Below are 13840 nucleotides of genomic sequence, written 5' to 3'. Positions count from 1 at the left end.
GAACACATATATGCATTTTTGAATAAATATGAAATTATGTTGACAACGTTTGAACACGTATATGCATGATTAAGTCAGTATGAGGTTTTTTTAATAGCTTTAGAACACATATATGCGTGATTGAATCACAATGAAATTTTTTTTGAGAGCCTTATAACACATCTACACATGATTGAATCACAATAAAATTATTTTGACAACCTTAGAACCCGTATATGAATGATTGAATCACTATGAATTATTTTCACAAACTTAGAACACATATATTCCTGATTGAATCACTACCAAAATTTTTTGACACCATTAGAACATGTATATGCATGATTGAATCACTATAATTTTTCTTGAGTAACTTAGAACACATATATGCTTGTTCAAATCACTATAAAAAACATATGACTTCCTTAAAACACATATTTGCATGATTGAATCACTATGAAATTTTTTGGACAACCTTTGAACACATATTTGCACGACTAAAACACTGTGAAATTTTTTGCACAACCTCAAAACACATATATGGATGATTGAATCACTATAAATTTTTTTCACAGCATTAGAACACATATATGCATGATTGAATCACTATAAAATTTTATTGTGTTACTTAGAACACATATCTGCATGATTGAATCACTATGAATTTTTTTCGACAGCCTTAGAACACATATTTGCACGATTGAATCTGTAAAACCCGCAAAAATTCCGACAATTATCAAATTTAAGAAAGGTTATAATTATTGGAAATGAATACGATAAAAGGATGAAGAGTCGATCCAAATGGATCAAGCGGATTCAATACTCAGATTCAAATAGTATATAGGGATTTGGATCTTGGATGGAGTCGAAACCCACTTAAAAATCCAGCTTCAAATTTTCAATTTCAACTACTTTTCTGTTTAATGTTTCTGGATATTTGAACTTGATGTAATAAACTTTGTTATGATGGAATAAGATTGAAGTTCTTAGTAGCTCCTCATTTATCTAGTTAAAGGTTTAAAAAAAAAAAAAAAATAGAATTTTCATTAAAAATTAAATGGGGTGTTACAATTATGGTATCAAAGCCAGACAGAAAAGTAGTAGTCATGACAGCCTCGACGGTCTGCCATCACTCTGTAAGTATATAATTTAAATATATCCACTAAAATTATGCTTGGTTTGGCCATATTTAACATTAATCGAGTATCTGAAAACCACTACGTTATGGAATAACTATAACACTAAATTTTTTTATGTCTATGCCAATTAGATGGCATGGGCTAACAGGTGCAACGATATTCTCGAGACACTGCAAAACTTGGCTGGAGTGGTGGGCCAACAGGCCACAACAATGCAACAAATGGGCACTAACTTACAACAAGTGGCCCATGACAAATCGAATGCAATCGGGACCATGTCGTACAAGAAATTCATGGATATGGATCCACCTGCGTTTCTAGGAAAGACCGATCCTGAAGCAGCGGAGTCCTGGGTGTGGGAAATAGAGAGGATTTTTCGAGTGTTGGAAGTTCCGGCCGAACGACAGGTAGATTTTGGCACATATCGCCTGAAGGAACATGCAGAGAAGTGGTGGGAAACCACCCATGCAGTGAAGTTTCAGAATGGACCCGTGACATGGCCGCAGTTCGTGGAAGTGTTTAACAACACCTACTTTCCGAAACACGAGAGAACCAAGAAGATGCAGGAATTTCTCGACCTGCAACAAGGAGAAAGGACATTGGCAGAATACATCACGAAGTTTCACAGCCTAGAGCGTTATTATCCCAATGTATACACGACGGACGAAGACCGGGCAATGAAATTTGCCCGAGGACTGAAAGCAGGACTCAGAAATCGCCTGTATACACGAGGGCCAAAAACCCTCGATGAGGCTATTCAGGTAAAACACAACTAATAGATAATTGATGGGAAAAAAAAAATTCCTAACTTATATCGGTGAATGTCACCAACCCAGGTTGCTACATTACTTGAGGATGATTGGAAGGAAGGACAGAAGTTCCAGAAGAATCGCCCTGGAGTGCAAAAGCCAGAATTCAAGAAGAGGTTCAGTGGGAAAAAGTTCCACCCCTATGCTAAGAAACCAAGGCATTCCGGAGAAAATAAAATGGTTCAGACCCAAGGCCAGCGATGCCAGAAATGCAATCGTTTCCATCCGGGACAATAATGCCCTCGAGAGACGGGCGGCTGCCTTTATTGTGGAAAACTGGGGCACTATATCAGGGAGTGCCGCAAGAAACAGGCAGATGATGCAAAAAGGGCAAGTGGAGGTCAACAACCACAATCACAGCTGCAGGCACCGCCATCTCAGCAAGCAAATCAGAAGAAGATGGTCGAGAGAGTTTATGCGACCTCGGCAGAAGAACTTCAGAAGGGCGATTTGGTCCAAGGTACAGTTCTCATATCTGGACAAGCCGCTTTAGTACTCTTTGATTGTGGAGCAACACATTCTTTCATATCTGTTAATTTTGCTAAACAACTTAGGGCACCCACTGAATCACTGAAGCATGAATTGGTAGTTTATAATCCCATCGGGTTCAATGAACCATGTGTAAATTACATGCCAAACATACCAGTCGTGTTAGGAGAACAAACACTACTTGCAAACCTAATCCTACTCGATATGACGGAATATGATGTCATATTAGGTATGGATTGGTTGTATGAACACTATGCTAGAATCTTGTGTAGAGAAGGTAGGGTGATCATATCCCAACCGAACGAACCAGAAGTTGGGTTTCGCCTTTCGAGACCAATCATCAAGCAGCGGATGATATCGGCCTTAAGAGCAAATAAGTATGTCCAGAGGGGAGATACTGCTTTCCTAGTAAACATAATTGGAGGTGAAGTTAAAGTCCAGATTCACGATCTGGATATCGTCAGAGACTTTTCCGATGTGTTTCCGGATGAACTACCGGGGATACCTCCACCTCGAGAAGTGGAATTCGGAATTGACTTGGTACCAGGTACCAAGCCAATCTCCAGAGCACCTTACTGAATGGCGCCAGCAGAATTGGAAGAATTAAAGAAACAACTTCAAGAACTGATGGATCGAGGGTTCGTAAGACCAAGCATATCACCATGGGGAGCGCCCGTGTTGTTCGTGAAAAAGAAGGATGGATCCATGAGACTCTGTATTGATTACAGGATGCTCAATCAAGCGACAGTGAAAAACAAATATCCATTACCTCGCATTGAGGATCTATTTGATCAATTAAGGAATGCTAAAGTCTTCTCAAAGATCGACTTGAGATCTGGCTATCATCAGTTGAGAATTAAAGATGAAGATATTCCAAAATCAGCTTTCCGCACTAGGTACGGCCACTATGAATTCGTCGTGATGCCTTTTGGACTCACGAATGCCCCTGCTGCCTTCATGGACTTGATGAATAGAGTCTTTAGGCCATACTTGGACACTTTTGTCATTGTTTTCATTGACGACATATTGATATACTCAGAAAGTGTGAATGAACATCGAGAGCATTTAAGGACTGTACTGGAGACTCTACGAGAACACCAGTTGTATGCCAAATTTTCAAAGTGCGAGTTCTGGCTCGACCAAGTTATGTTCCTTGGACACGTTATCTCCAAGGATGGTGTTTCGGTGGATCCAGCAAAGGTGGTGGCTGTAACTAATTGGGCTCCACCAAAGAATGTTAGCGAGATCAGGAGTTTTCTCGGGTTGGCAGGATATTATAGACGGTTTATTCAAGATTTCTCCAAAATCGCGATGCCAATGATGAAGCTCTTACGAAAAGGTGTGAAGTTCGTTTGGAGCGAAAAATGTGAAGAGAGTTTTCAAACCCTCAAGACAAAACTGACTACAGCCCCTGTGCTGACGTTACCCTCGGGAAGCGGTGGATTTGTGGTATACACTGACGCTTCGGGTACCGGATTGGGTTGTGTATTAATGCAACATGACAAGGTCATAGCATATGCGTCAAGGCAGTTGAAGACCCATGAGAGGAATTATCCTACACATGACCTGGAGTTAGCAGCAGTAGTGTTCGCTCTTAAAGTATGGAGGCATTACCTATATGGTGAGCAATTTGAAATATTTACAAATCATAAGAGTTTAAAATATTTGTTTTCGCAAAAAGAATTAAATATGAGACAACGGAGATGGCTCAAATTCATAAAAGATTATGAGTTCACCCTTTCCTACCATCCAGGAAAAGCGAACGTCGTAGCAGATGCTCTCAGTCGAAAGTCGGGCGGTGGATTGGCCAGTTTAATAAATATAGAATGGAAGTTGATAGAAGACCTTGCAGAATGGAGTCCATTCACAACAAGCTCCGGCACAATAAAAGTGAATAATCTCACTATACAACCAGAATTCAAAGAGAAGGTGATAGCAAAGCAAAAGGAAGATCCTCAGTACGGGAAGATGGAGACACTGGCTCAACAAGAAGATAATGAATTCAGGCGAAGAGAGGATGGAAGCATATGGATGCGGGAAAGACTATGGGTCCCCAGCAACCCAGAGTTGAGAGAAGAATTACTAGGTGAAGCCCACAAAAGCAAATACACCATTCACCCGGGAAGTACAAAAATGTTCAAGGATCTACAACGCGGATATTGGTGGAACGGAATGAAACGCGATATCGCTAGATACGTCGCAAAATGTTTGACTTGCCAACAAGTCAAGATTGAACATCAGAGACCCGGAGGTATGATGCAATTGATGGAAATTCCTCAATGGAAGTGGGAGAACATAACCATGGACTTCATAATGGGATTACCCCGTACACGGAGAAAACATGATGCCATTTGGGTCATCGTCGATAGACTAACCAAATCGGCGCATTTTCTACCGATGAGGAAGGGTCAATCATTGGAAAGCTTGACGGAGTTGTACATTCAAGAGATAGTCAGATTGCATGGAGTACCAATCTCCATTATTTCCGATCGAGATCCTCGATTCACTTCTCGATTGTGGCGACAACTTCAGTCTGCGCTGGGTACCAAATTAAAGTTTAGTACAACTTTTCACCCCCAGACGGACGGACAATCAAAAAGGACCATACAAACATTGGAAGATATGTTGAGGGCTTGCATGTTGGATTGGAAAGGTGAGTGGGATACTCACGTGGTGCTAGCAGAGTTCGCGTACAACAATAGTTACCATGCAAGCATCGGAATGGCACCGTTTGAAGCTCTGTATGGGCGACCTTGTAGATCGCCAGTACATTGGAATGAGGTGGGAGAGAGAACAATTGAATCCCCTATAATACTCCAACATTATACAGAACAAATCCAAAAGATCCAGCATAGACTGCGTGCCGCTCAAAGTCGACAAAAGAGTTACGCGGATCAGCGACGCAGAGAGCTAGCATTTGAAGTTGGAGAAAGGATATTTGTGAAAGTATCACCAACCAAGAGTGTTTTTCGGTTTGGTAAGAAGGGAAATCTTAGTCCTCGATATGTAGGACCATTCAGCATATTAGAGAGGATCAGCGAAATGGCATATCGAGTGGAATTACCTCCGCAATTCGCAAACATTCACAATGTATTTCACATATCAATGTTGCGAAAGTATGTGCCAGATCCCTCCCATGTGATATAATTCGAGGATCTACAGGTACAAGAGGACTTGACGGTAGAGGAGCGACTCGTGGAAATCGTAGATCGTCGTGAAAGAGTGATGAGAAATAAGACCATCACATTAGTTAAAGTTCGCTGGCAACACCATGGGCTCGAAGAATGTACCTGGGAGCCCGAAGAAGCAATGAAAGAGAGATACCCTGACCTGTTTGTATCTAACTTGTAACGAATTTCGCAGACAAAATTCTTTTTAGGGGGAAAGGATGTAAAACCCGCAAAAATTCCGACAATTATCAAATTTAAGAAAGGTTATAATTATTGGAAATGAATACGATAAAAGGCTGAAGAGTCGATCCAAATTGATCAAGCGGATTCAATAATCAGATTCAAATAGTATATAGGGATTTGGATCTTGGATGGAGTCGAAACCCACTTAAAAATCCAGCTTCAAATTTTCAATTTCAACTACTTTTCTGTTTAATGTTTCTGGATATTTGAACTTGATGTAATAAACTTTGTTATGATGGAATAAGATTGAAGTTCTTAGTAGCTCTTCATTTATCTAGTTAAAGGTTTTAAAAAAAAAAAAAAATAGAATTTTCATTAAAAATTAAATGGGGTGTTACAGAATCACTATGAAATTTTTTGACAGCCTTGGAACACATATGAAAGATTGAATCACTATAATTTTTTTTGACCGCCTTAGAACACATATATGCATGATTGAATCAGTATGAATTTTTTTTAACAACCTTAGAACACATATATGTATGATTGAATCACTATAATTTTTTTTCACAGCATTAAATCACTTCAAATTTTTTTTTACAACCTTAGAACACATATATAGATGATTAAATCAGTACAATTTTTTAGAGCATTAGAACACATATATGCATTATTAAATCACTATAAATTTTTTTTGAGTGACTTAGAAGACATATCTCCATGATTGAATCACTATGGAATTTTCTTGACAACCTTAGAAAACATATATGCGTGATTGAATCACTATGAATTTTTCTTGACAGCCTTAGAACAAAATTATGCATGATTGAATCATAATAAAACTTTTTTGACAGCCTTAGAACACATATGTGCATGATTGAATCACTATAAAAATTTGTTGACAACCTTAGAACACATATATGCATGATTGAATCACTATAAATTTTTTTTGACACTACAACACATATATGCATGATTGAATCGCTATAAAAAAAATTTGGGTAACATAAAACACTTATTTGCATGACTAAATCACTATGAAATTTTTTTGACAGCCTTAGAACACAAATATGCATGATTGAATCACAATGAAATTTGTTTGACAGATGATGTCTTCTTTTAAATCGTTGTGATTTTGAAAAGATTTTTATATGTAAAACATGTGAAAACCAGACATCAAATAATAAAAACCGGTTCTCACTAGTGGATGAGACCGGGTCGAACTCAGAGAACGAGAATATTTCGTATTCAAACACGCAAATCTAAACTATTCTTTATTGCCGAATTATTAAAATGTAAGATGTTCCAAAAAAATAAAAACAACTATCTATTATAACAAATGAATACCCTTCGCAGAGGGCGTAAAGTGCAATATTTACAAACCCAATTAAATTCCAAATTCTAAAAAAAAATAAAAGCAAAAATCTTCTACTCTTGTGCTTCCTTGTGTCACGTATTCGTTTCAGCTTCACTCTTGTGCTATCCTGCACAAATCAAACAAACACAAGCAGTACAAGAAATAGAAAGAAAAATTATACTAAACACAGTTTATAATAATTCAATACTAAAACAAGGAAAGATGATGTGAAAGACATGCGATGACAAGTTTGAATGAAAATGATTACTAAATGCTAAATGACAAGTAATACAATGTCAATGCTACAATATGCAAGGTAACTACTAACTACTTTAAATCACTACTAACAACATCAAACACTAAGTAATACTATTAACTATGTTAAACCTCATGACAAATCACTAATTAAGCCTAATACTTAATGTAATTTCAAAGCAACTAACAACTATTTTTAATATCAAAGAATCAATCAATCAAATCAGTAACCTATTATCGACACACAAAGCAATCTACCTACTAAGTAATATCTAAGAAAACAGCTACTCATTAACATCGGATCCAACCATTCAATCAGACATCATTACTTCAGTAGCTCAAACCGGATCCAGATATCCAATTAATCTGGTTTAGCCACACAACACCCTTGCCGGAAAAACAAATAGGTTTGGCTTCAAGTATCAAAACAGAAATCAATTAATTGATTTCCTGAACTCCCTCACTCAACAATCAAACAGTTACACACTGGAGAATAGTAGAGGCACAAAAATGGGAATTGAAATAACTATCCGATCAACTCTTCACAGCAATGGGTAAAATAAGTTCTGATAGATCAAGAGAGCTCATGCAGGACAACACGATTATGTTTACATAATTTCTCCAGATCCAATACAAAGACAACTGATAAGACCCGATGATCACACTTAACTTTTTATTAAAAAAAAATTAAAACATGTAATAAGATGAGATCAGATAATACCATGCGATAAAATGTAATCTACTGAAAACAAGCTAAGCGATGAAAAATTTCAGATGCAATGAAAATAAGAGATGCAAATCTAACAGACTTAAAATGCAACAGAAATGAAATGAAAAAACAAAAGAACGAAGGGGAAAAACATAAATGAAGCAATAACAATCAAACTAAATCAAAGAAAAACAGAATTGAAATGAAATAATGAAGGGAAAAAAAAAATAGATGAGAAAATTAAGAAGAGATGAAGATGCAGCAGCAGCAGAAGAAGAAGATGATGAAGAAGAATGAGTGAGATATGGACTTACCGTAACTAGAGAGGTTAAAAGAGAATGGCCTCCACCGTGCGCCAGTCGCCGGACTGAAGATCCACCACCACCGGCTGGATATTTAACAGAGAAAGAGGAAGAAGAGGAAGAATGAGGTAAGAAACCACCGGCGGTGGTGGAAAAGGTGAGAAGAGAGGGAAGAGAGGGAAAGAGGGGAACCGATTTCAGGCGTACATGGGAGACGATTGAAAAAAAAATTCATCGTGGGTTTTAAAAACCCCAAACCGGCTGGAACCGGTTTGAAACAAATTTTTTTTCCAGTTTTAAAACAATGCAAACTGGTTCAAGCCGGTTTGCTTATTATTTTTTCAGTTTTTCAAAGAAACCCAAATCGTGTAAACCGGTTTGTTATTATTTGAAAATTTTCAAAAGTTAAAACAAAACTTATTTATTAAAGAAACTCAAAATAAAACTATTCTAACTATTTATATTGATATTTAATTTTTTTCTTCTTTTCTAAAAAAAACAAACACTTAAAAATGAATATAAAACTATTTTCTATATATATTTTTTATTATTATTATTATTTTTTTTATTTTTAATGAGAACTAAAACTAACTACTATGACTATAACAAAAACTAAAATATGCATAAAATGTAAAATAAAACTATTTTTCATGCATTTTCTATTTTTAAATCATTTTAGCACATTTACTCGAAAACTAACATAAAATTGGGTTTTTGAAACATTATTTTATAAAATCATGCATATTTTAATGTTAATTAACCCTGAATTATATGCATGATCAAATACCCCCATGCTTATGTTTTGCTAGTCCTCGAGCAAACTAGAAAAATGCACAAAATTGAAACTATCAACTAACTCACTTTCGTAGGAATTACGGTTGCATTTAGCTCATGCAACAAGCCCTTTCAACCCCTGGGTTACCCCAGTGGACGAGTAAGGTCTCGTGAGGGTTTGCAGTGATGCTACCCACAAACATCTCTGTCATGTATGCATAATATTACACATCCTCATAAGTAGTAGGTAATTAAAGACTTTGTTTTCATAAATATTTCATGTTACAAAAAAATCAAAACATAATTAGAGTCTTTTATATCCCACCACAGAAAAAGAATTTCTTTCACTTTTCTAAATATCACAATTATTTATGTTTTATTCTTGGAAAATCCAATAAAAACAAGTTATTATGTACTTATCCTCACTCATATGTTTTCTGCACAGGTTTTCTCAATCACACTTCTAAGCACTGAACTTTTCTTTCTTTTTAAGCTCTTTTCTCTCTTTTTTTTCTTTTCACGCTTTTTTCTTTTTGCACACTTATTCTTCTCTTATAGCTTGCGTGTGGTCTGCTTTTATGCCTTGTGCAATGTCAATATCTTCTATACTTTTTTCAATACATACCAAAAGATATCAACTAAGACATAAAAGTGACTTCCTTCATTCACCTTTATAACATGAGAGTCAAACATTTCAACTTGTATCTGTTCTCAGTTACTTAGGATCACGAAGTTTTCCACTCTCCTTTTCGAAATGGAATTAAAAGTTTCAACTTACATCTAAGTTCCATCTACTAAGGATTGTGGAATTATCCAAACAACCTAACGCATGCTTCTTTTTTCACTTTTTGAGCTCTTTTTTTTACGCTTTTGTTCATTTGCTTAGTTTTTCAAAAATAGAACTGTGCATATTCATATTTATGATTCAAAATAAATTCTAACATGTATCTATCATCATTTCTTTAAAATCCGCATAAACAACCATAATTTTTAGATCTATGTCAGAAAAAATTTTTGTGGGTCTTAAAAATCCTCTAAAAACATCAGATTTGAAATAACATTCATATAAGTTCAAACTCTTTCTTTAAAAATCTACTTTTCATGAGAGATGTGTAAACATGTGCAAGAACGTAAACAGAAATATCAAGGTGTGCAAACTACACCCTCCCCCATGCTTGAATGACACTGTCCCAGTGGCACTCCCCCATGCTTATATGAAACTACGTGAATGCACATGAGAAGAAATAAATGAGGGAAAAGAGTAGAATAATCCTGACATGAATTAAAAATGCACGTTCTATGAATGTAATGAATGCAATGTATACATGACAAAACATGAAAACCATGAATAAAACAAAAAGAACATAAAAAACTCACAAAAAAGTAAAAACAAAATAAAATCTATAAATTCTAAGCAAATCTAATAATATACAAGATATGGGTTGCCTCCCATAAAGCGCTAAGTTTCACGTCCCCAGCCAGACGGATCCCTGGAAAAATCTTCATCGTCCATGAGATCAATGGACATGAAGTCAGGCTCAATCGGGCTCTTTATGAAAAATAGTGTCATCTGTGACACTGCGCAGTGTGTTCCCATCCTGTCTACCTCTGAATGGCTCGAAGTGCCCGATCCAATTCAAATCACCTATCTGATTCTCAAGTAATTCTAGGTGATCCTCTTCTAGTGATTCCTTATCCTCCTCAAGAGGTGGATCACTCAATAACCAAGCATATTCTGCTTCTACGAGGTCTTGAATGACATCAACCTCGAAAGAAGCCTCCTCAACAGCAGGCCCCATAGCAGCACAAAAAATGTTTAGCTGCATCTTACTATTTCCAAATGACACATCCATCGCACCAGTGCGGCAATTAATGCACGCATTGGCGGTAGCTAGAAAGGGGCGACCGATAATAATAGGAGTCTGTTGTGGGTTATCAATTCCCTCCATATCTAATATCACGAAGTCGACAGGGAAATAACAATCCTCCACCTTGACTAAAACGTCTTCAAGTATCCCTCTTGGGATCTTAATCGATCTATCAGCAAGCTGAAGAGTCATAGGTGTAGGTTTCATCTCTTTTAATCCAAATTGGTCATAAGAGAAACCCGGCAAGATGTTAACACTTGCCCCAAGGTCAAGCAATGCATGCCCAACAGTGATGTTTCCTATGACACATGAGATGATAGGAGTCCCTGGGTCTTTGAGCTTAGGTGGGGTTTGATGTTGCAGTACTGCGCTCACCTGCCCAGTCAAATAAATCTTTTTCTGCACATGGGACCTCGACTTCCTTTTCTGCGTACAAAGCTCTTTGAGGAACTTTGCATATGCAGGGACTTGTTGGATGGCATCTAGTAAAGGGAGGTTTATCTGAACGTGCTTGAATATCTCAAGCATCTCTTGCATGTTCACTCCAGACTTACCTAATGCTCTCGGTCTTTCTAACGCCTTAGGAAAGGGGGCTTTGGGAATGTAGGATGGTGAAGACTCAGATGAAAGAACCTTCTCGCTTTCCTGAGGTAAAACCTTATGGACAGACTGCTTCTCACTTATCTTCTCTCTTTCTTCTGCAGCCTCCCTCGCTTGGTACTGCTTCCCACTCCTGAGGGTGACTACTTGAGCTTGCTCTTTATGTGCATCAGTCATATGCAAGCTACGCATGGATTCCTTTCCCTTAGGGTTGACAATAGGCTGGCTAGGCAATGTCCCCTCACTTCGCCTGCTAAGCGCCTCGGTGAGCTACCCCATTTGAGTCTCTAATTTTGCAATAGACTGATTATGCGAGCTCAAATTCGCTTTAATATCAGAAAATGCTTGTAGCATCTTGTCCTCGAAGGACTGACTATGCGAAGGCTCATGAGACTGGGGATGAGTATAAACAGGTTGGGCTCGGGGATAACTGGATCTCTGAAATCCAGGCGCATAACCGCCTTGACTGGGTTGACTCTGGGAAGGGTTAGGGGGTTGGATCTGTGAGTTGCGCCATGAAAAATTGGGATGGTTTCGCCAGCCCGGGTTATAAGTGTTGGAAAATGGATTGGGTGCGGGCCTAGCGAAGTTTTGAGTTATCTGAGCTTGCTCTTGGACAAACTCAGGATACTGTGGCGCAACTGGGAACTGAAAAATATGGTGTGCAGAACTCGCACACAATGCGCACACCTGCATGGCAGGAGAGGGACCCAACAAAAACTGATCTAATTTCTGGGACAGTTGGTCTACCTTGTTGCTCAACTCAAGGTTTATCCCTATTTCAAAAATACCTGTATTCTTAGTACTATCCTGTGCAGGTGCAGCCCTATCGAACCGTGAAGTTGTCGCATGGTGCATAGAATTTTCGCTCAATGTCTCAAAAAGCGACCACGCTTCATCCTCACTTTTTAGCATAAAAGTGCCCCCACATGACGAATCCACTATTTGCCTGTCCTTCTCGGTTAGGCCATCGTAAAAATATTACACCAGTTGCCAACAAGGCACCTGGTGGTGGGGACACTTGCGGAGAAGATCTTTCATCCTCTCCCAAGTCTCGTAGAATTGTTCTCCCTCAATCTGCGAGAAACTGATTATGGCTTTACGAAACTGATTCGTCTTACCAATTGGGAAGTACTTTTTAAGGAACTCGCATTGCATTCCTTCCCAAGTGGTAATCTGAACCGTATCTAGGGCCTTTAGCCAATGTTTAGCTTTATCTTTGAGAGAGAACGAAAACAACGTCAACCTTAATGCGTCATCTCCAAAGTTGTTGATCCGTACTGTCGAGCAGATCTCCAAAAAATCATCAATATGACTATATGAGTCTTCGTTGCTAAGGCCATGAAAGGATGGTAGCATTTGAATAATACTAGCCTTTATTTCAAATTGATTGGCTCCTACATCAGGTCTTGTGATGCAGGAGGTGGGAGTGTATATGGTGGGCATGAAGTACTCCTTAAGGGTACGGATCAACGACCGATTTTCGGCCATGGTGATAGGATGAGGAGTTCTCCTAACAAGAAACTCTGGACTCAATTGGCTCGGGTCGAGTGATCGTTGCCTGTGCATACACCTTGAAGTAGACCGATGTAGCACCCGTCCTAATTTTGGGTTTTCTACCTAACTAACGCGCTAGCGGCCAAACCACACAAACCACACAACGAGTAAACTAAAAACAACAAAAACTAAACAAACACCACGCAGTAACGAATAACAGAGATTATGCAAAGAAATATAAAATCTATGTGTACGGTACCAATCGTACACAGTCACCTCTAAGGGGATCCTAGTAGTTAGGCTGTGCAGAAAAGTAACCTCGTCTCTAAGATATGCACATACGTGGTTCTAAACCTAAATGTAAACAAACACTAGGCAATAAAGCGAATACTAATATTACGCCGTTCCCCGGCAACAGCGCCAAAAATTTGATGTCTTCTTTTAAATCGTTGTAATTTTGAAAAGATTTTTATATGTAAAACATGTGAAAACCAAACATCAAATAATAAAAACCGGTTCTCACTAGTGGATGAGATCGGGTCGAACTCAGGGAACGAGAATATTTCGTATTCAAACACGCAAATCTAAACTATTCTTTATTGCCGAATTATTAAAATGTAAAATGTTCCAAAAAAATAAAAACAACTATCTTTTACAACAAATGAATACCCTTCGCAGAGGGCGTAAAGTGCAATATTTACAAACCCAA

At 38.0% G+C, this 13840-nt stretch overlaps 1 protein-coding gene across 1 annotated transcript; it reads left to right on the top strand.

Annotated features, from left to right (window-relative positions):
* Positions 1-1249: 1249 nt before the first annotated feature.
* Positions 1250-2995, top strand: LOC149843008 (uncharacterized). Its single transcript, XM_090000809.1, has 3 exons — positions 1250-1879; positions 1955-2085; positions 2221-2995. Exons 1-3 carry the CDS (start codon positions 1250-1252, stop codon positions 2993-2995), a joined length of 1536 nt encoding a protein of 511 aa, XP_089856935.1.
* The last annotated feature ends 10845 nt before the right edge of the window (positions 2996-13840 follow it).

This window comes from Nuphar pumila, chromosome 3, assembly GCF_984573655.1.
Source record: "Nuphar pumila chromosome 3, dmNupPumi1.hap1.1, whole genome shotgun sequence".
Classification (NCBI taxonomy): Eukaryota; Viridiplantae; Streptophyta; class Magnoliopsida; order Nymphaeales; family Nymphaeaceae; genus Nuphar; species Nuphar pumila.
This window is presented reverse-complemented; position numbering and strand designations above follow the sequence as displayed.